Source organism: Lycorma delicatula, chromosome 4, assembly GCF_047948215.1.
Source record: "Lycorma delicatula isolate Av1 chromosome 4, ASM4794821v1, whole genome shotgun sequence".
Lineage (NCBI taxonomy): Eukaryota > Metazoa > Arthropoda > Insecta > Hemiptera > Fulgoridae > Lycorma > Lycorma delicatula.
The window spans coordinates 113,767,128-113,795,101 of NC_134458.1; the positions used below are offsets into that span (position 1 = coordinate 113,767,128).

The 27,974-nt window shown below is 30.2% G+C and overlaps 1 protein-coding gene across 1 annotated transcript; it reads left to right on the forward strand.

The window, feature by feature from the left end:
• Positions 1 to 27,873, forward strand: LOC142323768 (E3 ubiquitin-protein ligase RNF25). The gene is made up of 6 exons (XM_075363961.1): positions 1 to 137; positions 1,416 to 1,484; positions 11,181 to 11,421; positions 12,791 to 13,003; positions 13,153 to 13,362; positions 17,869 to 27,873. Exons 1-6 carry the CDS (start codon positions 121 to 123, stop codon positions 17,899 to 17,901), a joined length of 783 nt encoding a protein of 260 aa, XP_075220076.1. The 5' UTR covers positions 1 to 120; the 3' UTR covers positions 17,902 to 27,873.
• Positions 27,874 to 27,974: the final 101 nt, after the last annotated feature.

Consider the following 27,974-nt stretch of genomic DNA (forward strand, 5'->3'; position numbering starts at 1 on the left):
CAGCTGATTTCGGTATGTTCTGGTGTCAATCAATACTTTGTCGTTAGTAGGGCATATTGACTTCAGGGTTTGGAAATTTTTAGTGTCGTATTGTGCACTTCAGTTAAATTCTCTGTTAAAATGCACGATGATGAAAGGTAAACTCAATATATATTACTATTTTGCTTATATGGTTTTGTTGCTATTCCGTTAAAATAAACAAATCTTGAAGTTTGGTATGTTAAGTTTTTGTGTGAAAATTGTAATTATAATTTATGATTGAACAGTATTGATTTTAGATATTTTATTGCTGTAATGTATAATTGTTATTCTTATTAATGAAATGCAATAACGAAGGTCTTTTTCTTATCAAAACTTTGCTTTTTCACTTTTGTAAGGATGAACACGATTTCAAAAGTTCTTGTTTTAAATCTTACTTTTATTGTCGATTACAAAAATTAAAAAAAAAAAAAAATCTTAATAAAAACAGTTTTTTTGGTTTATCTAATATGACTTCATGAAAAATATTTATTGACTATAATATTGTATAAATTGTTATGTATTTTTTATTCACAATTGTGGTAACCGTACATGCTGTTGTCTTTAACCAAATTGATTTTATTATACCAGAAGAAACCTTCATTTAAGGTTTAGTGGTTAAATATTAATATATTACATTCTGTAATATCTTAGGTGACTGTTCAATTTAAGTTAAGTTTGTCTGCCTTTCATTGGACTTATGAACAGAATGTGTTTCTCTCATGTTATTTTAAGCATACAGTGTAGGTAATTTTGGGTAGACATTAGTATAGACTTAATAAATATAATTAAAAAAAAATTATTTATATGATTGCAAAATTATCAAACAAGCAACTGTTTTCAATGTTTCTGCAAATCTGTTTTGCCAGCAGCATGTTTCTTGTTAATTTTTCAGATTCAGTTGTTAATTATTTCGTGTAATTTATTTGGTATTTGTGATGTAACATGGACAGGTAAGCATATGAATGTAAACAGTAATTTAATACTACTAGTTTGGCAGTTGTAGTACTTTTCTTTTTTTGTTTAGCCTCCAGGAATTATCGTTGAGTTATTACTTCAGAGGATGAATGAGGATGATATGTATGAGTGTAAATGAAGTGTAGTCTTTACAGTCTCAGTTCGACCATTCCTGAGATGTGTGGTTAATTGAAACTCAACCACCAAAGAACACCAGTCTCCACAACCAATTCAAATCAGAATAAAAGGCAATTGCAGTACTGGTTTTCCTTTGTTCTACCTACTCGTATGTCTCTTAAGAGAGCTTGATACTTTTTATTTAAAGTGTACTTTTACAGTTTACTTTTTGAAGGAGGCTTTAATAGTTTTTTTCTATATTTATCTGTAAGCTTGGTTTAATTTTCTATAAATTAATATATTTATTCCATCAATTTTTACAGGGTTGTTGATGAACTTGAAGCTCTCAAGGCTATTTTAATGGATGAACTTACTGTCAAAACAGATGAAAGGTAACATAATTTTTTTCTTTACTGTTTTAGTATGAACAGTTTTAGTATGTTGATTTGAACTGTTTTACCATCCACAATGAAAAGATCAAAAGCTTATCATTAGAAGGGAATGATAACATGTGAAAAGTTAATTAAAATAATATTGATTTATTTGATGAAATTTGGTTTAAAAAAGATGTGAATTAAAAACATGAGTTTTTGAAACTTCACAAAATTTAAACTAGTCTATAAACATACTTTCAAAAAATTCTGAAAAACCATAACAAGTGTATCAGCTTATCTAAACATACACATAAGCTTTACATTTCCTGTTGCACAAAATCAAAATGATCTGTTAATTATGAATTTAATTTAATAATACATAGTATGTGTTTGTTAATATACATATACTTGAATGACCTATACCATGTATTACACGTATACTTAAAAACATGTTATATTAAGTAAAAAAAATCTAGTAGCAAATAATCATGCATCAAGCAACATTCATACATAACTGCCAGTGAAAGATAGTAGCTTGCCATTTTAAAATCTATAATAAAATCCACTAGATTATATAAACCAACAAACTACATATTGATAAACTTATGTTAATACTCCAGAAGTTTATAATCTAAATTGAATTTACTGCATTCTACATTATAAAAGCACATTTGAAAGCACATTTATCCTCAGAAATAATGAAAATATACAAGGACTACACAAAAAAAAATCTGTTAAAAATTGATGTTAAAAAATTGGAAATTATACAATTATAAAATAAATAAAAATTACGCAGATAATAATTTTCTTATTAATGTCAGAAATACAGTAAATTACTTGAAAAATTAATATTTCAAAGTTGGCAATAAAATTACAGAAGCTGATCAAAAATGTGCACAGTACTGTGTTTAAATTGTAAGTGTTTAAATCATTATGTAAAATACATTAAGTATAGTGGGTACTGTGAAACTGTGCTGTAGTTAATGAAGATTTTCTGTGAATTTTAGTTTGAACATGAGTGGTTTGCCATTAAAGTAATGCTGTACTTATTTACAACAGAGGAATATGCTGTTAAGGTATTCATTTTGGGTGCGTGTGATGGAAATGCTACAGCTGCTGCAGTAAATATGAAATATGTTTTCCGAATCACAGGATTCCAGATCCCAAAACAATTAGTGCTATTTTTCATAATCTTCAGGAAACAAGTTCACTATCTACTATTCGTACCAGCTACGTACGATCTACCCAACATGATGCTTTTATTCATGAAATTATTATTATCTATGCAGTTCAGCGCATTCCAGGCTTCAGTACAAGACATCTTTCTTAGCAGATCGGAGTTTCACATTCGATGGTTTGGAGAACACTTAAACAAAACAAGTTTTATCTTTATCGTAAACAGCCAGTTGACATCTACACCCAGGAGATGGTCTGCTTTGCTAGTTTTACAACTGGTGGAATACAAATTGACAACTTTACAAGTATCTTTTGTTTACTAATGAGGCAAATTTCACTTGAGATGGTGTCATCCCAACCCCGTAGGGGGATGACACTCACCTTGTGACATTAGCAGTCCGCCACACCACCCCCTTCATTCCAAGCCCTGAGAGGCTTTACCAGAGGTCATCTTTAGACCCTCTAACTGATTGAAACCACGGAAGCATGAACCCCGTGCCTAGTCTAGACTGTTCATGACTGTGAATGCCTCAGAAAACGAACGAGTTTAAAGTTAAATCAGTGCTACACTCATACCAATCAAAATGATGTCTTACGCAACATAGAAATTCAGACCTACACCCAAATAAGTTGACTAGTTTAGGTCACCTAACAAGGGGAACGCAACCTCCTGTATCACTATCTGGTCCCATCATGGTGTCTCGCATGGCATTACCAAGTCCTTTAATCTCCTGCTTTCATTCTGACATCAAAAGATTATTTACTCTAGAAATATAGTGTTCCTTATGCTCGTTAGCCAAGATATCTGTTCGTTTGACTCTGGCTATAACACAGACTGCCTCCTGCGAGACTGTTCTGAAACCACCTATAACAGCCAGCAAGAGGAGATGCTGGGCTCGCAGCAAAATTCCGTGCAATACCTAAAAGCCATGTGGTGAGCCCAGACAGCATAATAGCTTTGCTGACACCTTTGTTAAGGATACACATGGTATGCCCTAAATCAATAAATTGTGTGCCTGCAGATGTAAATTTTTGAAAGAGACCAGAATCTCAAAGACTCCATGATATTTCTGAGTATCATGCCTACCCGTTTTAAAGACCAACCTGCAGTCCCACCAGAAGGTGGCTTCATCCAAATCAGTGTTCTGCTCCCTAATGAGGGACAAAACATCTTCATCGGTAAGGTTGCAGTCAATATCGTAGACTATAATACGGGGCCTACACATTCTCTTTGGGTCTATTTTTACATTCAATCGCTTCACTGCCGTGTAATCTCTAATTGCCTGAATGGTCTCTGTATCATCTGCTACCACAACTAATCCTTTGCCGGTCTCTTTGATGTTCCTGATTTTAAAACCTTTCTGGTCACCCCGAAGGGCAACCTGGATATTTTTCTTCTGCTGACTGCCGGACACAGTTGAGCCCTCCATTCTGCTGACAAATGCAACCTTAGGTTTCTTGGGACTGGTTGGTTTCACGTTTGCCCCTAACCACCTCAGCATACCTACACGGCTGCATTGTGGCCGGGGCCGGTTTATGACTGCAGTTACTTCCTTAGGTTTTACCATTGGCGAGAGCTGTGAAAACCGCTGAGAAGAATTCGAGACGAGGCAATAATCTGCTCTTGGTAGCAGCACTAGTACAATTGGGGTTTGCTAGATAGGAAGACAAGCCATCTAGTTCCGCCAAAACATCAAGGGCCAATGGAGCAGAGGTGCCAGGCCTGCCTCTGGCTTGCAAAAACACTTCAATGAGTGGGTTCATGCCCTCCCGGGTGGTCATCCCTATATCTGCTTCTGAATCATTGTTGTCAGAACCAGTGTTCGAAGAAGTCAAAGGAAAAAGGTCTGGCTAAGCTTCTTACCTACCTCCCTAACATCTGTCATGGTCGGAGATGCCCTGACCTAACAGTATATGAACAAAATGCTCGCTGTATTCCTCCTCTTTAGAGATATTGGGCACAAGCCCACAAGCATGACGACTACCTGCAGCGAGCCACGGGCAGCTGGAAACCTTCTGTATTCTCGTATCACTCTTTGCACCTATTCACCACTACTGGATCAAATGCATGAAATCAACACACAGTTATGGGTTACAGCCCCCGATCTAAAAGAGCAGGAGTAAGGGTAAAGGCCTCTGCTGATAACAGGGACTTGCGACCAGAAGTCATTTCTACTCTTTTTGCCGCGATAAGGCAGATGCTTGAACAGATCGTGCGCCAAAACATTCTGAATCCCCATAAAACGGAAATGAATCATCTAAATGGTAAGGGCACAAAATCATTGCAACAGATCTCAGACAGCAAGATTGTGAAACTGGAGAAGGTACACACTCGACTACCAGGTCAAAAATAGCACTGAAAATGACTTTATACATTGCAAACCTCTGTTCGTGAAAAGAGACCAGAGGTTTTGAGATGGTGTCAATAACTTATGCAATGAGCATGTATGGGCAGAAGTAAATCCTCATGAAACAGTGGAAACACAGATTTAGCGTCAATGTATGGTGGTGGTCTTCTTCAAAGTCATCTGTTGGGACCAATCATATTACCTGGCTGTTTAAATGCTCAGGTCTACTTGCTACTTTATTCAAGAAGGATTGTCACAGCTCCTTGAAGATGTTCCCTCTAGTGCTGAGATGCAAAGTATACTTTCAGCATGAAGGCGCGCCTCCCCATTTCTCTTGTCATTTCCACTTACTTAAACCATCATTTCCCTGAGAAATGGATTGATCATGGAGGTCCACATTCCTGGCCACCAAGATCGTCTGATCTAACACCTTTAGGTTTTTGCATCTGGAGATGGATGAAATATATTCTATATAAAACAGAATTACATTCTCCTTAGGAATTAATTGTTTGCATTATGTATGATGCTGATCAACTTAAGGAGAGCTCTGAAGAACTAAAGAGAGCAACAAGAGCAGTATAGAAGTGTACCAAAAAATGTGTTGAAAATGGCGGGCATTTTTGAACATTTATTATAAACTGGTACATTTAATACATTTCAGTGTACATTTTTAAATAAAATTTGAATTATTTTCTAACTTTCTTTGTTTTATTCAACTTATCTTGTACTATTTTGTTCAGAATTAAATTTCCTGTAATTTTTGTTTAAAATTTTTTATGTGTGTTACCCATTTAACAAAGTTACTGTTTGTCAAACATGAAAAACAAGATTTTTACCTCAATTTATTGGTTTTCAGTTCAGATTTCTCAAAAAGTACTGCAGATATGATTCTCGGACTTATTTTATTTGATGTTTTAGGTCAAAAACCATAAGAAATAACTAATTCTGTCCCTTAATTAACACCCTAAAAAGTTCAGTATGACTTCATTTGACCAGTAGCTGAAATCTTTCATTAGTCATATCTCGCAAAAGAAGCATTTCAGGAAAAATGTTTATATTAACTTTTTGAATTATTTCCTTGAGTAGAATAGGTTATGAAAATCTCTGGAGAACTTGGTGATACACTCTGTATGTATTTATTGTAAATGGTGGGGTTTTGATTGCAGATTAAATGAAAACAAAAATATTACAGTTAATGTAGTTTATTTATTGAATTTGCCATCTCAATACAGTTTTTTTTATATAACTAATAAATTTCAGTATGGTGCACCATTAGTTGCTCGGCATATGTCCAGTCGATACTTAGTTTCTGCCCCCATATCTTCTGTTATGGTTACAACTGAATGGATTAATCATTTCCCTTAATTGATGTAGGTTGCATATTTTTTGCGAGTAAACAATGTTTTTTTATATACCCAGCCCACAAGAAAAAATTTCTAGATCTCAGGTCTGGACTCCTTGGGACCCAGGGTATTGATGTCCAAATTTTCTGTTCAAAGCCTGGCTGATGAATATATTGCAGTGCAGGGTGAGCCATCTTGTAAATGAATTCGTTATATGTATGCGAGCTCATGCAGTTGAGGAACGCGGTAATTATTTATCATATTGAGATAAACATTTCCTTTAATAGTCGTTTCAGTGAAGAGTAAAGGCTCGATTACACAATTTTTCATCACACCACACCAAACATTAACTTTAGGAATGTCGTATCAATTCTCAAAAATGACATATAGGTTTTCAGATCCCCATATTCGTAAATTGTGTCTCCATTAATATGAAATGTAGTGTCATCCAAAAAATTATATCGTTTTAAAATGATTTGTTTTCATTAATTTTGTGGAAAATTTCAGTAGCAAAATTAAAATGTTTTACTCCATCATCAATTTTCAATTCCTGCAGTAGCTGGATTTTATATGCGTGTAATTTCAGTCTTTTGTGTTAAACTTTGTGAATTGTTGTTTTCAGAATATCTAACTCTAGGCTTCAATGAGAGATGGATTTGTTAAGACTTCTGACTGCAGATTGTCTAATTCATTCAGCAGTTTTGTCTGATACTTGTGGTCTGCCAGTTGATTTTTCCTTGAGAACAGATCCAATTTCTTCAAATTGTTTGAACCAATGACATATATTATTTTCATGTAATGGCTCTTTTTCATATTCATGTCGAAGTGCACATTGAACTAAAATTATGGAAGTTAATTCTCAGCTTGCCACAAAACACAGTTCTCTTTCTTAAACAGTGAACACAGTAATGAACTAAACACACCTCAGCAACAATACAAAAACTGGTATGTTGTTTGAACTGCTGTTACTCAAACTTTGGGTTGGAGGCTATCAAGGCTACCAACATAACTTCTTAAAATTTCCCTACTGTCTTGATCTGAATTACAGAAATCCCCCCACCATTCTTTTTTATGAAAACACACACACATATATATAATAATCAAAATATTAAATGTGTATTAATTTATATTTATATTAACATGTATACTAATTTTAGTCATTTAACAAAGTTATTATATTGAAAACTTAAAGAAACTGTTTTCAGACAACAGATTATTCAGTTTTACTTTGGATGTAATGAAAACCACTGTAGATACAGTTGTGATACCTATTTATTTAATTTTTTAGGTAAAAAACCATTTTTTGGAAACCATTAATTTTGCCCCTCAATTAACATCCTAAAAATTTCAGTACAACCTCATTTCATTGTTGGAGCTGTATTCTGGGTAAAATCTTTCACTAGCTGTAACTTGCGCTAATAAAGTGTTTCCAGACCTATGTTTATGTGAACCTTTTTTCATTATTTTTATCAGAGGAATACACCTGTGAAGTATGCCGGTTTTGTTGTGGGACATCTATATATATATATATATATATATATTTATTTATTTATTTAACGCATAAGAAAAATGGTTGGACTACTTACATACCACATTTTTATATTAATGGAACTTTTATTTATTTATGAATGAAATTTATTTTATGAATGATACGGCTAAAATTAAATAAGAAAAACATAAAATGTAATTTAAATGTTGCATTTATTTACCTTATTGTTACAAAAGAGGTTCAAAATGACCACCCTGGGCATCGATGCACTTTTGTGCTCGACTGATCATATTGAGAGTCATCTCCCACAAAACGTTGTTGTCAATTGCTTTGATTCCTCGTTGAATGTTCACCTTTAGTTAATTAATATTGTGGGGATTAGATGCATAAACTCTTTTATTTAGTAGCCCCAAAGGAAAAAATTACTAGTAGACAACTCTTGGGAATATGGAGGAGGCCACCATCCTCTGCTGGCAGCTCGTTGTCTGTCTTCTTCAGTTGTAATGTGTATGCTTTCAATTTTCATTCATGAAGAATTTTATGACAAGATGTGTATTTAACATCAGTTAGTTGGGATAACTTGTGTAGTGATTTTTTTGGAGTGGCAGTAATTCTCCTTTCAATATTGGCAATGGTTTGTGGAGTCCTAATGGAAGGTTGCCTATTTTGTTTTGGATTTGAAACTGAACCTGTTGTTCGCCATTTTTTAACTAAATTGTGTATGCTACTCTTTGCTGGGATACAGGTATTCAGAAATATTTCTACGAATACTTGATGTAATTCTCAAATGATTCAGAACAAATATAGGCCTCAACTATAGCTATCCTCTCCTGGATTGAATAAGGCATTTTACACAAACACAACTGCACTGCAACAAAACATGTACTGCGCTGATACATAATCACCTGATAAACAGCAGCAACAATCAGTAGTTACATATACATCCACTAGTCGCGCTAGTTGTATAAAAGTCTTTCATAAATGGTGTTGGGTAGTGGTTTCATTAAGGGTTTGGTTTTATGTTGCTCACTCTGTATTTGTATTTTAATTTTTTCTAATTTTTCCCTCTTTTAATAGAAATTAGAATTTTCAAGAGTAATCATAGTTTCTAGATTAAAATTGGATTCTGATCAGATAATTCCTTAGTCATTATGATGTCACAGGCTGGGTTTTTTCTCAGAATTTTCATATCATTGTCTGTATGTCCTCCCAGCTGTGATGCTACAGTGACATCTCAGGAGATGCAATAGACAGGGGTTGGATAAAAGGCTTTTGACAAAATAACAAGCAAGTAAGCTTATTGTTTTCTCTCTAACCCCTTTGATGTAGTTCAAAGGGTTTGATGGAAGATTTCTTTATGTTCACAACAATATGTATCTCCGGTCTATGTACCAAAACATTGTTGCATCAAAATGATGAAAGGAATTGTATAGTAGGTGGCTCATCCAAGACTGCATTAAGTTTTTTGTGCATTTACCTGACTATTGAAAAAATTCAACATTAAGTATAAAAATGTGTAAAAAAGATAAATTAAAATTCATTTAGCAGACACCACGCACAGATCAGAGGTTGTCTTGCTATAGACTTTTAAAAATAAAAAAGTCTATTTTAAAAATAAAGATATTTGAAAACGATTCTGTGTATGAATTTATTGTTGTAAGGAATTGTCTATATTGTATATATTTAAAATTATTTTTTAGAACTTTCTTTATTGTACATATAATAAAATGATATTTAGGGTCATCCCTGTGTGTGCATCATGCAAAAACTACTGGACAAATTTTAATAGAATGTTAAAAATTTATGCCTTAGAGGCTAGGTCATTAATCCCAATTAAAATTACCATGGTATTCCTGATGGGGATTAAGATATTAAAGATATTCATTAAAGAAATAAAATTAATCATTTTATTTTATTACATTTCTGTTATCATGGTAAAAGAAAAAGATGTTTGAGTTCTGATCTATATACTAATCTTCTAACCTAATCTGTAAAATATTTAATATTTTATTAGTGTATTATTATTAAATAATGATGATTGTTATTATTATTGTAATTGGCTTAAATTAGCACATTTAGTGAACTTTTATACAATTTGATTGTTTATTTTTGCTGTAGATATTGGATTGTTAGAAGTTAAAAAAAATATGCCTTCAGGAAAGAGAAGTACCCTTTCTTATTATTCAAAGTTTGCTAAAAGAAGTATCTTGGTCATCTAAAATAGCTGAAGTGAGTGATTCTTGGTTAGCTGCTGACCAATAGCACTTTGCCCAGACTCAAGCAGCAATAAATTTGCAACACAAGTTGCAGTTAAATTCCTCGCGAGTTCATATTGGTGTCATTGTATATCTATTGTGGTTACATAAGGATAAAAGTGGCTTTATAATGTGCAGATTAAGTTCGCCGAATATTAAGTTGGTACCAACACAGATTAAGTTGGCACCATGACAGAAGTGTGTTCGTATTCATGCTCGGAAATGGAAAGGGAAATCAAAAGGGATATGTTGTGCATCAGAAAATGTTCATTTACCTCCAATTCAAGCACTGTTGATTGGAGACTAGGGGGTTCAGTGGCAGAGCCCTCTTGCTAGTAAGCGGGTCAAGTAAAGCAAGTCAAGACCAGCTAGTTATAATATGAATAAACTATTTTCTTTTGTTTATCTGCTTTCCTTTTCTTTTTATCTATTATCTTCTGTCACATGTTCTGTACAACATTGTACAGTTAATAAATGTATTCACTACATTTTAATTATTTCAAGAATATAATTTATTTTTTAAAACAACTTGTTATAATTTCTTATCAGATGATATATTTTTACATTTAGTGTAACATAAGCAAGTTTTTATTTATTGCATTAGCTGAACCTGCAAAATACATCACTATTTTTCACCTTTTAACTTGCTAAAAGAAATTTTGCTTTCTTTTGAATCATTAGTTTTTTAAAAAAATTATAGTTTTTGAATGGAAAAATAACATTATTCATAAGTTTAGAATGAAAAATCCAAGGGATTTAAAGTAAAATATGTAAAGAATAGATTGAAAAAAGGTTGTAAATAACAGGTGCTAAGATTTTAGATATATGTATCCATTTGTTCACATCTTTCATAAGAAAAAATTAAATGACTTAAAAAATTAAGCAGCATTCTACTTTGAATGCTGTTTTTTCTTGTTCTAGAACATCATCCCACATAAACAGGAATATTGTAAATAAAATATTTGGGAACAATTTTTAACTTAAGTGGGAAGGATTAAGTGCATAAACCACTTAGTTCATTTTATCTTTATCCATAAAATAGTATGTTTGCTTATGATTTTTATATTTTTTGTTGAATACATTATTAGTTTTTTTTAATGCAGGGGTATAGCAATTGGTTTAGAGACTGAAGTATTCCCATGGACTGCATTAGATACCCAACAACAATTTGTCAGAGTTATGCTTGACATTGAACTTCCACCTGGTTATCCTGATAAGCCTCCTCGTGTTTGTCTTCGCAATCCACGAGGACTTGACGATTCAGTTCTTGACACTATAGACCAGCAGATACGGGAAAAATGTGAGGAATATCTTGGACAGCCAGTAATATTTGAAATTATTGAGGTTAGTTGGTTACGTTACAATAATTTGAGATATATTTTATTTAGAAAATATTTAGGTTAATATTATTTTTTTTAGCTATAATGGAATATGAAATATGTCTTGCAACATGCCTCTCTGGATGTCTTTCCCTTTAAGAGTTATGCTCAAAACATATATGGAAGAGTTTTCTTGAAAATAAAATAAAAGGTTGATGTTATTGGTCACATATTTTTACAAGTTATTCTTTTTACAGTGTCATAGTCTTTCCTTCCTATATCCATTTCAGAGTTAAATATGCATCAATAAAAAACAAACAAGTGACTGATGATTTTCAGGATATCTCATTGAAATTATTTATTGGAATGCATTATTTGATTTGACAGTATAAGATTATACTTTTCTGTATGGTAGTAAAATGTTCTTTTAGAATACTTTATTTCAAGTTGCAGTCTTTAGATATTGATTATTTAATTGCTCAATGAAGAATTAATTTATTGTCCTCATTACAACTGGATAGCAATAAATATCATGGCTACTTATTTTCATGACAACTCTTTAGCTGCGAATATATTTGTTTAGTAATATCACTTATGGAACATTTATTAAAAACCATGAAACAATACTAAAATCATTTTATTAAAATATAAAATCTTTAGTTTTTTCCAAAAACAAAACAATTGTACATTAAAATCCAACGCTTTACATATTACATTGCCATGTAAGTAAAAATTTAACAGTTTTGATTTTGCCAGATGGTTCACTTTACATTTTCTTTCTACTTTTATAAAAACATAAAATAATATGTAGAGGAAAATATAAGGTATAAAATAGGAATTGGGTATAATTTTTTTTTTAAATTCACCCTAGTTTGGTTTATCTTCTTCAACTGTGTCAGCTGTTCAATTTTTTTTTGTACTTTGTACAAACAGTTTTTGTACTGTGTTTGTAACAGTGTCTGTAATTAGATGTTCACAAATTCATTCAAAATTTTTTACATTAAAACTGAATATAAAAATATAATTATTGTGCCTCAGGAAAGGTACATGTTCTTTTTATCAATCTCATCTAAATAATTTCTGAAAGCTCGTTAAATTCACATTATATTTTTCCAAAAAAAATGAATTTATATGTTTAATTTAGGATTATCCAAACTAAAAAAATGCAAAAATACTTTTCAGCCCAGAGAATGAAGCATGATTGTGTTAATCAGTCCCAAGTTCAATTCTAAATAATTTGTGGTTCTGATTTTATTTTTGCCTTGTAAAAAAAGTAACTTTGTTCTATTGGTTATTGTAGCTGCTGAAGAGATAGTAAATAATTGTATATAGTTCAAAGATATAATTTGAGAAAAAATAAATAATTATTTTTATTTAATAATTTTGTTTGTTAGGTAGTGAAAGAGAATTTGACAGCTAGTAACGTGCCATGTTGTCAGTGTTGTATCTGCCTTTATGGATTTCGAGAAGGGGACCATTTTACAAAGACTCATTGTTATCATTATTTTCACTCGCATTGTCTTGCAGGACATCTTACTGCATCTGAAAGAATTTTCCGTGAAGAACAAGATAAATTACCTGCTTGGCAGCAGACTGAAAAATTTCAAGTATGTAATTAATTTTATTTAGTTATTATTTTTACTGGGAAGTTTTAAATTGTACCTGCACATCTATTCCATTGCATTTCTTATAGTGCTGTTATTTTTGAATTTTTGTGTATTTTTTCTTTACAGCAGTTGTAAAATTCTGTTTTTAGGCAGTTTGCCCGGTATGCAGAGCTCCAATTAAATATGATGTGACAGAACTGTCAACAGCACCTCCACCAATTGATGTTACTGAGGCACCACGGAGTTTCGAACCAAGTGAAGAGTTGCGTGTATTGCAACAACAAATGGCTGCTTTGTTTTTGCATCAAAAGAGACGTGGTGGTATAATTCAAGAGGAAAATCATTTGCTCCTGTTGACGGTAATAATAGTAATTAAAAAGATTTTATTTTAGTTTTAAATGGTACTGTAACTGTTGTTTTGGTCATTATTTACTGAGAGAATCCCACAACATGCAATGGAATTGCATCCAGGATTGCTTGACTAATTTGATGTATGGAAAATAATTTATTAAACAGGGCATTGGTTGTTGGAATTTTATCCTTTACTTCACTCAGTTGAATTTCTAGGCAGTTACTGTCTGAGATATGCTCATGAAAACCTACATTGATTCTCTGCATTACTTCTCTTATTTTTAACAAAACAGCTTTCTAACCTTTGTGTTTCTTGAATAGGATTTTTAAAATATACATTTTCATTATTGCTTACCTTTAGAAAATTGTGTTATTTTTTTATTACATTTTAAATTTTATTTTGTTTTTCATGTCCCGTATAATCTCTTTTCAAAATTCTATCAAAGTTTTTCAAGTAATAACTTGTCTGATTTTTAAATGCATATATTTTACATATAAAAAGAGAGAAGTGTGATAAATGGTTACTTAAGTAAATTCATCAACTAAACAAACATTTTGTTGTTGTCTTTTTTAAATATATATATTTTTTTTTATTAAAAATATTTATATTTTATTATAAATGGCCTTTAAACATTTTTTATGTATGAATTTATTTTAAATTTACATAATTTGGTCTTTTATCATATTTTGTTATGCCATGAGATAGTCATCAATTCACCTAGTATTGATAATGAGCTGTATGAGAATATAGAACTGTCTGAGTAACATCTGTATTGTTGAAATTTAGTTGGTAATTGCTACTATAAGATGTTGACTGACTGCTCAGAAAGATAAAATTTTAATTTCAATACAATCTCAGCACACTTCTCAGGTTAATAACCATGTTTTATGTTATTATTGTATACATTTTTAATACTTAATAATTTAAACTTACTACTTTATACTTTAAACTTAATGTATTGAGTTTTTTTTTAGTATACATATATTTTGTTTGCAGCTGTCTTTGAGAGAGTAAGTATGTAATTATACACAACATATTTACATTTGTGTTTCTGTTGGCAACATTGCTGTTTTCACACACAGACACTATTTGTTATTTATTACTTCTGTATAAATTTGAAGTTGATAGATATGTTGATAGGTATGATATGTTTGAAGTTGATAGGTATGTTGTATTGTTACAACCATAACATTAACCATGGCCATTCCACTTTCTGATTGAACTAAAGAAGAGCAGTAGTCCAGTGATGACTGAACCTAACCATCGAGAGAATTGAAATAAATCTCAACTGCTCTCGTGTAGCATCCACACTCCTTGCTATTTACTGAGTGCCCATGACTCTTGCGCAACTTTTGACAGTTGACTCAAATCGTAGCTTCCTTTTTCTGCAGACAATCGTCATGCTTGTGGCCCTCCTTATCATAATGCACATAGACTGACACATACTTGCAGAATTTGGCCCTGTGGTGACAACACTTAAAGCATCGCTGCATGTCAAGGTACTCCTTGATGCGACAGGATGCAAAGTCAGCGAAGATCCTACCCTCAGGCACGAATTTCTGGTGGAGACCAGCTCCTAGTTCAAAGATCGTGGTGCATCACACTTCCCAGTTTTGAAGATTAGCCCGCACTCCTTAGTGAATGCAGCCTCATCCAAGTCGGTGTTCTGCTCTTTAAAGAGAGACAGAACATCTGCATCAGAGAGGCTCCGATCTATGTCATCATACACTATGACACAGGGCCTATGTTTTTGCTTCAGGTCGACTTTGACCTCAAGCTTTTGGACCACGGGAGACTCTGATAACCCAGACAGTGTCCTTATTCTCAGCTACCAGCACCAGCCCTTTGCTGGTCTCCTTAGTCCCTGATTTTTAGGTTCTTTTGGTTGTCACGAAGGGCAACCTGGAAGTCTCATTTCAAGTCCTTGTTGGTCTTGGTCAAAATCCCTCTGCTTTGTTCATGAACAGAACCGCTTTTTTTGGCAGTCAGACTGGCTTCTCGCATATGCTTCAGGACGTCAGCATAGCACCTAGGCTGTGCTGGGGCTTGTAACACTTTTGGAAGGACCTTGACGTCCTTGGGCTTGGAGGCCAGGGTGTCAAAGCCTTCTGCTGCAGCAGAAAAGGCCTCTTGCAACTTCGACAAATGAGGAAGGACAGTCTTCCTCATACCAAAGACACCACTGCAGGGTACCTCCAAGAAATTAATCAAGTAGTCCAAGTTGTCCTGGACTGCTTTGACCAGTGGGGAAGAACTGCCAGGTCTGCCCTTTGCTTTTTGAAAATTCTCTACCAGCAGGTTTGGTGTTGCCCGGGTGGGTGGCCCTACATCCATCGCTGAACCTTCATCCTCAGAAGTCGAGGAGGTTGAAGGTAAAGGCTCCGACCTCTTTCCACCTGGACTTTCCTACCATCTTGAATTCCTATTCCATGGCAGGAATCTCAACACGACAAGGTGGCAACGACCAGAAGTTGTTGCCACCTTGTCGTGTTGAGGCGGGTGCCCAAACATATTTTACGCTTTATACCGCACGTAAAAAATTCAGACAGAATAATGAGTCTTAGGTTAAATTGATGTAACCGTTGCTGCAGTTCTGAATCAGAAAACACTCAGAACTGGGGAAGGTACTCACTTGACCACCAGCTCAAAATACACTGAAAAAGACTCATCACATCATAAACTCTGTCTGCATCAAAGGGCCAGAGTTAAATTATACGGACAACTAGACTACAAAACAATGCAATGGAAACATGTTAATGCTGTGGAGGTCAGAAGCAGAAGGAGGCAAGAGCACGATCCAGTGAGGATATCTAAAATTACACTGCCAGTCACAAAAGGCCGGTGTTTTTGAAGCCATATTTTTGAGTTTTTACATTACATATTGATACACTGTACTTTTAACAATAAAAAAGTTAAAACAGAATGACAAAATTTTAATTAGCTGACCATGGCAATTTTTGAATAAAATCGTAAAAACAACCGGGGGTCAATGTGTTAAGTAAGCAGACTGGATTGACCATTATATTGTATTATGCCTTAAACCGATCAACTAATAGCATTGTGTGTCTATGTTTGTCAGTTATCTTTTGGTTTTTTCCTCTAAGTGTAGGTCTGTTTTGATAAGAATCTTGTGTAAGTTTTAAAAATATTTAGTGATTAATTAACCACATGAATAATTAACAGTGACTCCCCTGAGTTATGTTCTAATTTTATCAGTTTTTGATTTGATGTTGATTGTCATTCTGATCGAAAATGAAATCATCATTAAAGTTCAGCAACCATTGAAATGTTTCCATCACATGTGCCTTGAAGTCCTGTTTCTCATTCTCAATTGTTGTGATTAAAATGCAAGATTTCTCTGTTAATAGTTTTACTGATTTAGTAACAAAAATCTACTTACTAGTTGAAATTGACATTGAACAATTTATTAATGTTTGCTAAACTATTTTCCAATGTTATCACTGTGTTTGCATAATATGTATACAATATTAATATTATATTATTATTAGTAATATTATATATTAATAATATTTATTAGTTGTGCTTATTAGTGCACTCATTTAGGGATTTATTGGAAAAACGTTTTATTTCAAGTTCATAACTGCAGTTACATTTGTAAATTTTTAAAAGCAGAGAATTCTGCAAGCTTTTTGTAGTCTTACATGAGAAGGAACATTATTTACATTGAATAAAGTTTTGTTTGGGGACCTTTTATCCTGCTGCATATGAGTCAAAAGAAAAAGAAAGTACTGTTTTACATCACAACTAATAGTTTACTACACTTTAATTTATCCTATCTAAGCATTTTGTTATATTTGATGGTAGTATTCTTCTTATCTTTGTTTACAGTCCTTATTAACCTCAACTTCAGGCACTATGTTTTTGAGTTAATATGCCCTTCTTTAAACCACTCCAGCCACCCATTCCCATAATCACCAAATCCTCTTTGCATCTCATTCATCGGTTTCTCTTTTTGTTGAACTTGTCTCCTTTAATAAATTTTTCCTTTCCATATCTTTTTTGGCATTCTTGATTCTCTTGTTATTACTACATACTCTTTCATAATATGATTACCTTCATAAACCAGATGAAGATTTTCTTCAACATCTTTCTTTCAAAAATTTTAGATGATTTCATCCATTCTGGGAGTCCATACCTCACAACTGTGTGCAATGCAAGGATAAACTTAACTCATGTTTACCATTATTGTAATCAGAAGATTTTAATGAACTTTTAATTTGGCAAAAATGTACAATTTTAATATTGCAGTGTGATTTTTGTTACAAGTTCATTTTTTTTATTTTTATTTATTTTTTTTTTTTTTAAGAGGTAATGATGGAAAATTCACTTGTAGCTTTATGCAAAATTGGTGATAATTAAATCTATATTTGCTAAAAACTGTACAAAAATAAATATTTTATGATATGGAATATACATTTACTACGCTGGTGAACCTTTTTGAAAATTCTGTGTAATTTTAATATGCTATTATTTATTTTCCTATATTTTACAGGATGAGCCAGCAACTGCCGGTGGAAACAGATGACACTGGTGGCCAACAAATTATAATCAATATTGCTTAGAACTAATTGATGTCTCATGATGTACGTTTATTTATGAAACCTGGAATACAGGGTCCTCTGGAGTTGCTACCAGGGTCCTAATATTACTATTATTACTGTTACTGTCATCGTTATCATTGTCATTATTAACAGTAATTAAGGAAAGCAGCTTAAACGTTTTTAATCACAATTATTATAATTACTACATATATATAAATTGTCCATGTAATGTCAGTTGTTACCCCAATATTTGTGTTATTAAATTTATTGTATTCATTTTATTACCACTATTTTCATTTTTGTTACTATTTTCAAGATTATTATTATTATTTTTATCAGATAATTGTGTTGTTAAGCATGTACTGATAAAAAGTCTTGTCGTAAGTAGATGTAGAAATTGTTTGTCATTATGCTCAATGTCTCTAATTATTAATTTTAAACAATGTTACTGTAATTATTATTATATACTATATGAAAAGTATACTTATTGTTAGGTAGATTAAATGTTAGGTATTTTTTCATTATATTGGAGCTATACTGTATTTTTTTTCTAATTATTGAAATTTGTTTATAATTATGATACACGTTGCCGTTAAACAAATTTACTTCAGTATGTGTTAGATGCTGTATGTGGGCTACCTCAGAAGTTGTCATCTTAAGATAAAAAAAAATTAACTCTAAAAAAAGAGGCACATTTTTAAAAAAAGTTAAATAAATTTCTGTCTAGAAATTACCAAAAAAAACAAACAATAATTAATCTTTACTGTCCCTGTTTAATATTGGTACTTTCAAAAATATTTCAAATACTTCTCCCTCCTGATTATCTGTAATAACGGCATAAAAGAGAATTGTGGTTAAATTAATATTTATCAAAATCATGGTTAATATATAAATTGATATATAATGATGATAACAATATTAATTGATAAATTAATTCTATATTATAAACAAGTACTGTAGTATAATAATAAAACTTACAAAAACTGTTATTACCTAATTAAGGTAGAATTCAGTTTCATAAAATTTTCAATGTTACATAAATAATAATAAAAAAAACCCATGTGTTTACGCCTTTCAATCTATATCATTTTAATAATGCGTGATTGTTTGCTCTCTTTTAGTTGCAGAACACTTTCTTTTAATCAAAACTTCTTAAGTTTGTATAAAATCATAATATCAGTCATTGAAGTTTTTGACCTTCCAGAGTGCTGTCCTGTACTTGATCGCTCATTTTTGACTCCATCATCATTGATATAATTTTCTTGCCCTGCCATCATGATTTTGTTGATTTAATCATCATCAGTCACCTTCCTGGTCATGTTTATCGTAGTCCACCTATTCATTATGTGACTTCACAAATTGGAACTTATTCCATTCTAACCAGCATAACCAAATAAATCTCTTTTAGATGTAGACATCTGTTTGTTTATTAATATTTTCTTGGATTTTGTAAGAATATGTTTAAATTTACTTCTGTATTATTCAATATTCAGTACATATGTAGAATATAACATTTAAATTAATATATAGAGAAATTAAGTACTTATACTGCATTCCAATATAGATAATCTATATTCCAATATAGATAATCAGGAATCAGTTGTAGGGACAAGGTAATTAAAAAAATATTATTATTATTTATAGAACATAATAAGAGTAATGATTTGTTTTAAAGTTTGATGACATAAGGTAATGAAGTTAATGAACAAAAATCTGAATATCTTATTTTGCTCAAAATGCAGTTATAAATAACTCTTAAAAACACTAGTAACATTACTATGCAAAATATGCAGTTAAGACAATATCTCATTCCACTTATAACTCCGTTTTATATATAATTATGGCCTTTGAATATTATTAAAGTGGCATGGTGTTAATGTAAATCACTAAAGATAGGATTGTCTTATTGTTATAATGACATTATTAATTAATTGCATATAATAAAAATGGTAAGTAACCACTGCTGGACCTTAAATTGTGACCATAAAGAGATTTTATTTAACTTTTCTTTTTATGTTTATGTTTTGAACTATAATATTTTACCAGACATGTTTGTAGCAACTGGTCTGCTTCTTTTCCATTACTTGCAATATTTCTTGTAGGTGCTAGTTTTGCACTTTGGATAAGAGTTCGTTATATGATCAGAACAAGTTTATGATTTGTATGTAGATTAAATCTTAATAACTTTGTTGGAAAAATTGTAGTTTATTGTTCAGTAAAATAATTTATTCTAATCATCACAAAGTTATCTGAAAAAAAAATGATTGCTTAAACAAGTAATATATTTACAGAATCTCTGTGATTTTACAAGCAATAGAGAGTACACATACCCAGCTTTCACTTTTAATGAAGTTAATTAAAGGAAAAAAATATATTTACAGTACAGTACCAATGTAATGGAGATACACCTGTAATTATTTATTTATAATTATTTTTAAAATTATTTTTTTTATCCGTATTATTATACAAATAACTGTTTTATTAAATTCAATTTATGATTCTGTTACTAATTTTATAGATTATAAATTTAGACTTCTTATGTAGAATGCTATCTAATTAATATTTTATTCTCTAATTATGTTCATTTCATAAAATTTTTAAATTTGTAAGAACCTATAAAATAAATTCTCTATCTGATATACGTGAGTAGTATGTAACCGCTTGGTCTGTGAGGAAAGTTTATAAGTAAGGTACATAGAAATAAAACTTACCAATTGAGTCCAGTTGTGAACAAATGTTTTCATAGAGAAGTTAATCTGTTGCTTATTAATGAGTGATAGAACCATCAGATCTGATAAAACATTTTTTTTCAACTTTTGTGTACAATAGATTCTTGTTAAAATTTTCTTCTACATCTTTTCAACCAACTTGTTATTTTGTAAGTACAACAACAACAACAACAACGTGTGTATGTACCCTTAAAGTTGGATGGGTTTTTAAGTTTTTTTTTTCAAATGAATAATTTAAAAAAATAAATAAATAATATATTCTTTTGGGATGATTAATTTTTAAAAGTTATTTTGTGAACATCTTCTACCACATTGATCTGATTTGATATATATATATATATATGATCAATGTGTGTAATAACATAGTTTCACGCAATTTCTAGAAATGTTTTCCGATAGTTATTATCATGTTTAACATACAAGAATATGCAATTAAAATAATTAACACTAAAATATTTCAAATATATTAAGGCCTATATGTTATGCCTGTTTTATGTTTTCAGTTAACACTATTGTCATCCAATGGCAATTTACCATGTAGTTTATAGAAGCATTAGGCTGAGTTAATACTTTTTACTCATAATGAAATTTACACCATTAAACATAATAATATAGTCCAATGACTGAATGATAGAATTGCATGCATAATACAGACTTAAATTTATCATCCGTTTTTCCTTCTCTGTGTCTCATTCACCATGTGCAAATTTGTAATTAAACGTGTACTTTTTTGTTTTAACGTGCATTTCCATGGGTTTTATTGCAGCTATGTGACATCAAAACTCAATATCACTCATACTTTTCAGCCTATTATTTATTTTTAAGGCAGATCACAGTTATAGAGCTTAATAAAAATGTTTTGAAAGTTACAATTTAGAGGTTGACTATACTTTATATGGTGCATTTTAAATTCTCAAACACATGGAAATTAATCTATAATAAAAATTAACTTTAATATTAAATTATTCATGTTGCACCTTACTTTTAAAACTTACCTTTAACCTGAATCGTAAATTAATAAAACTTGATACAATTTTTAGTTATTTACAGAAAAACAAAACATAAATTGTGTACTCAAGATTTGATCTTTATGTTATGTTTTATTAGCACAAATATAATGAATGACATGTAAATATTAATTTATACTGTATTTCAATAAAATTCAACTAGCTTTTTCTCTTATCACTTGTAATTAAAAATATTTAAGTATCCTTATTTGTGCGTGTAAAAATAAATTACTTTTATATTTATTATATTACTAATTTAGTTAATCATTACTTTTTTCTTACGTTCTTTCTTATGAAACATCTTGATGTTTCATAAGAAGCAGTTAATTAGCAATTTCAGTTTTCTAATTAACTTTAATGCCAATCTTGTAATATTGGGAGTCCTTGTTAATATCATTACAGTAACATTGTTCTTACTGTTTTGATTTTGTAGATTAATTTAATATCAACTGGAACTTCCCATGACATTTCACCGCATGTAATCTGTTAAACTTATGGTCATAAGTATTATATTGGTCTAAAATTCAGTGCATTAGAACCTAAATTGACTTATAATTTATTCTGAAATATTTTGAAGTTTAGAGAATACAATTTATAATATAATCTCTAATTTCAATCTTAATAATTTATATAAACAAAGAGTTGAATAAAAGCTTAGTCAACCGTTAAATATCAGATTTATTGCTAGACCTGTACATATGATCATTATTTATTTATTTTTTATGTGTATCGGGTTACAAGTAACAGCACAGTGACATGATAAACAGTGCTCTGCAGAGATACCAAGGCATGTATATGTATTTGTAAATGTGTAGTCTTGAGCAGACTCAGGCTGACCACTCCTGAGACATGTAGTTCATTGAAACTCAACCACCAAAGAACACTGGTATCCATAATCTAGCATTCAATTCCATATAAAAGCAATTGCCTTTACTAGGACTCAAACCTTAGAACTCTTGACTTCGAAAATCAGTTGCTTTTGCGATGAAAAGTTTAAACACTAGACTCAATTTAATTTCACAGTGTAATAAGGAAAAATGACTGTACACATTTTTATATCTTTTCTTTTTTAATCTTTGTATTTATTAAATGAACTTCTTTATATTTATTATTTCATAAATATTTTTCTGATTACTTTGAGTAAATTATGCTATTTCTTGAAAATGTAAAACTGTTCTGCTTGAATAATTTTACAGAAATTTGTATATTTTTTAAATGCTTTTTTTAAGAATTTTAATTTTATATGCCACATCTATCTACCATCAGGTTTTTTTTCAAAATATTGTCATGAATTCGTTGTTTATGCAGTTGAAATGAGTAATTTGATTTCTTATCCATATAGCTTCTTCATGCTACGATGTATATACATCCGAGATTAAACATTTGATCCTTCTATACATTAATACCAAGGACTTTCAGTATATATGTACATTTTTTCTTCTTTTTAGTAATATGACATATTTTAATATAACATGTGATTAATTAATTTTATCTAGTTTGCCCATGAATTACTCAGAGTTCTTTTTAAATGTTGTATGCACGGTTGTATAGTTATTGAATAGTAAGAATTTTCTTTTATGTTCTCTTGTGGTTATATACTGTAATGTACAATTTAAGTTTTTTGACTATAAGTTAATATTTATGTTGTATAAAACTTTGTTGTTGTCTGTGATAAGTTAATTAAATAATACAAATCTAATTGTTGTAAAATTATTACTTTATATTATTAAGTATTAACATGTAAGCTGGTATTATTTTATGCTAATTTTAATTATGTTAATATTATTTTTAATTAAGATATATTGCTGTAACATAATTTTATTCTCTTGTGTTTAGTTTAGTGAATGGTGAAAAATAAACCTAAAACATAATAAGTAATTTTTAAAATAAAATTTTGTGGTTAAACTTTTTAAATAAATGCCAAGAATTAATATCATAATTTTTAAAATAATTATTTTCTTTTTATATTAAATAACACCATGAATTACCACAGTGCTATGAAATATGGTTTTATGCACTGGAAATAATGCTATTTAAAAAAATGGTTTGATTGATGCTGAAATTAATCTGAAAGCGTAAGGATCCATTCTTAGTTTTAGTATCAGTGCAGCAAATTATTAATTTATAAATATATTACATCTCAAAGAAAGCCAACTCTTGGAATATTTAGGACCATATACGAGTATTATGGTGTTGCTTTACATCTAGTTACATCATAATCATGGTAGTGTGAAGTAATTTTAAGTATTAACAATAATTGATTCTCAATTTGTTAAATGCCGTTTACTAAATTATTTGTTTATGACCATTAAATCAAATTAAATTTATAAGATGGAAAATGTTGAGTATAACTGATCTGAAATAAAAAAATGTAACAATGAAAAATATAGACAGCATACTTCTAAATTTATCTTAAAATGATAATACTAATTTTAAAAAATATACATATTTGTATATTTTTTAAACTGTGTTTTACTTATTGACATCAGTTTTGTGCTCTTGTCAGTATGCAGAATGGATGTTAATAACAATTTCATAATTGTAAGTCCTGATATAAAAAACTGTTAAGGTTTAGGCAGTTCAAGTAATATAAAATATGAATTAACGATTGACTCCCATGAGGGTCATAACTATTCCTCCCTGCATGCTGCCCATAATCTTTTGAGAAACTTATATGTTCCTCACATACTATCGAACTGACGACTACAATTTACTAGGAATCATAAATCCATTTTATGATTATTTTCTCTATAATTTTGTTACATTTCTGTTTCATCTAAACCTATAAATACTACATAAGTGTTAATTTGCTCTAGTCAAGGGAGGGATGAATCTGGCTCTCAAGAGTTCAAACAGCAAATTTATTTTAAAGCTTTACACATTGAACTCTTGAGTAACTAATGTGTGTCTCACTGACAACAAAAAACCACTTTACAGTTTTTTATTTTACTTTTTTTTTATTACATTTATTATAGGTATTGCTAAAAAGAAATAAATAGAAATTCTGATCATTTTCTTAATGCATTATAACAACTCGTACAAATAAAAATTAAAGTAAAAACAACAATATAAAACATTACAAAATAAACTATTACAATTCCTAAAATAATATAACTCCTGTAATTTCAACAAAAAAAATATAATAAAAATTAATAGGAAATTAATTAACACACAAAAAGATGTTTCTTCAGTTTTATCCAATGTACTTATGTATAGTTACAGTATAAGGAAAACACAATAAAAATGATAATAAAAAAAACCCACAAAAAACTCTCTTCTATTAAAGTTATTTAATACTATAATATTTTTATTTCTATTAATATAAACCACCTAGTACAAATTATTGAGATAAAGACATATATTACCTTAATTTTTTCATGAAAGAACTTTCATGGGATCCCACATCCTCAATCATGATTGAAATATTTAATTAAAATGTATAATAAAATTAAAAATATTAAAACAAATGATGTTCGTGGTATAATATTTGTTACAATACTGTAATATTATAATGAAAATTGCATATTAATTTATTGCACAAGTGCTGCTGCAGTTTTTATAAAATTGTTTCCTTTAAACACTCTTTGATGGTTTATCAAATTGAAATCTTGTTTGTATTTATATGTGTAATGTTTTACCTAATATATTTATTTTTTTTTATGTTTATTAACTTCTAATATTTCTATATTTGTGTTAATATCAAAAATAAAATCTTTGCTCTTTATTAGATGGTATGCCGTACTAGATAAATCTAATTTATTATTTAAATAATGATAAAGCACTTGCAACAGAGGTGCTTACAAAAGTATATTAAATGAAACTGTTCTATATAGAAAATGACTTAGCAGGTTAGTATAGGAGCTCATTTGATCGCTACAGTCAATGTAATCATTACCATTATTGTAATCTATTACAACATTCACAAGAAGACATGCCCTCTTGTTTTTACTTTGGTAGTACTGCCATCATGTTTTGTAGAAATCATGAGCAAATCCCTCTTGTCCTTCCATTTTAAATTCATTTCAATTTCCAGCTGTCTACAACAAGACACAGACTGAAATACAAATATGGATCCATTAATTCAATAACAATTTTCGTAGATACGAAGTCTCAGATTTATTGTACATTTGTTTCTTGAATATGTCTTATAGTGAATAGTATATAAAAATCTATAGTACGCAACTTTAACACTATTGTAAAGCAGTGTTTTTTTACTACTTCAGCAGCTCGATAATTGAAAAATTGTTATCCATGTTTCACTCTAGTAATTATGTAAGTCAAGCTGCTGAAGGTAGTAACAGATTGTACAAAGTTCAACATTTAGCCAAATTAATTGTAAACAATTTTAAAAAAATGGTATAACCAGAATCCACTCTGCATAGATATTTGTACTATAGATTTTTATAATATTCACTATGACATACTCAAGAAACAAATGTATAATAAATCTTGAGACAACATATCTATGAAAATTGTTATTGAATTATTGAATCCATATTTGTATTTCATTTTCAATACAATTTCTTGGCATTACTGCAGCTATTCTGGTTTTAAAGAATTCATCTTTCTTCCAGTAATGCTTACCAAGCCATTTAAACTAACCCCCATATAAATAACAATATCCAAAAAACATTTCATCTCTTGTGGATCAGTATGATCTCAGTTTTTAAGACTAAAATTAAAGAAACCTCAATTAATATTCTGATTTGCATATCGGTTTGTCTCTAAAACTATGAAAATAATTACTGCTTCATTTACAATTAAATTTAAAAAAAATCATACAGGGTGCCAACACGTGTTTTTTAATAAATCTGATTTTATACCAGTTACTTAATTAAACTGAGTGTTTTAATTAATATCTGCTGGAACCCAAACTTCAGTCTATTCTGTCTATTTTGCAAATTTGTGTCATGATGATGAGACAAATTATAATTTATACAGATAAATTGTAATTATAATTTATAACTTACAGATAATTATCTGTACCAAGTAACATATTTTCAGAACTTATACTGATGTGTTACCATCCACTGACCTTGCAGATAATATATCTTTGTCAGGATCATCTTCAAAAATATTTGACAGACAAGTCTTGAATTAGAAGTTTCATCAAACATGTTTCAAATTCTTTTTGTATTTGGCAAAGACTACACCTGCTATAATTTTACACTGTATGCACCTCTGCATAAGCAATAAAACAGTATTAAGTTCACTAAGAACAGACTCACGCTATACTTCCACACTTAACATCAATCACAAGCTTGATTTGTATGCAACTCTTCTCTGAATTGTATCAAAAGAACTGATGTACTATTTAGAAGTAAGGCTATAGAGAAATATTCAGTGAACAATCTTTTCAACAGTGTATGAAGTACAAAAATGTCTTCAAATACATGAGAGCTGTTTACTGGCAAGATACATTAGAACTATTATGACCTTCATGGATCATATACAAAAACTATTATTTACTGTCAGTAGGTGAAATAAATATGGAGAATCAAAATTTCAGTTAAAAAAGTGTGTTTGCTTTATTTTGTTAATCATAGTATGGTCAGGAAGATTTTTTCATAAAAATAATAAATGCAAATAGGTGTGGTAACTACAGACACAGAATGCATAAACATATTTTCAGCCATTGATCTGTATCTACTACAATAAATATTTTTTTTTTAATGTTATGAGGTTGAGGTTGTAAGGAGCATAGGTAACTGTTGTCATTAGTACTCTTTATTAGTTCTAATGAAACAGAGTGAAATAGTTGCTTATATTTTCTACAATGAATGTTAGTCATATCATTTTGATTTACCACATATGTACAATTCTTAGTTTATTATTACTTGAATCATTAGGAATTCTTACTGAGTGGTAACCATAGACAGTCACATTTTAAGTTATTGGTTTCATTTTGTTAACTAAACTTATAATCATTATTTATGCATGTAAAACAGACTTAAATCTTTTGAATATTGTACAAGAAAATGCAGTTAAAGTTAATATTCTATTAAAAAAATTCTATTCACATAGTTAAAAGCACTAATATGCATAAAATATTATTTAACGTAATGTTAGTAATAGTTTAATTAGTAGGTTAACATTAAAAAAAAAATCTGTATATTTTTCTTTTATTTTAACTCTGTCAATTAAAATAATTATATAAAGTTAATTACAAATTAGAAGTTTTTCATATCAATCTTTCTAAAGTGACAAATATTTTTTATCTAGTCACCGATTTAAATTTAATCTTTAAAAAATTTTATATAAATTTTCTAATTCTTCTTACTTGCTATTATAAAGTAATTAAAATAGTGATCTTTGTATTAT

Excerpts from the sequence above, each read along its gene's own strand:
- LOC142323768 (XM_075363961.1), top strand. Across the intron at positions 13,004-13,152 it reads AGCAGACTGAAAAATTTCAA|GCAGTTTGCCCGGTATGCAG; the intron begins GTATGTAATTAA and ends TTCTGTTTTTAG. Across the intron at positions 13,363-17,868 it reads ATCATTTGCTCCTGTTGACG|GATGAGCCAGCAACTGCCGG; the intron begins GTAATAATAGTA and ends TATATTTTACAG.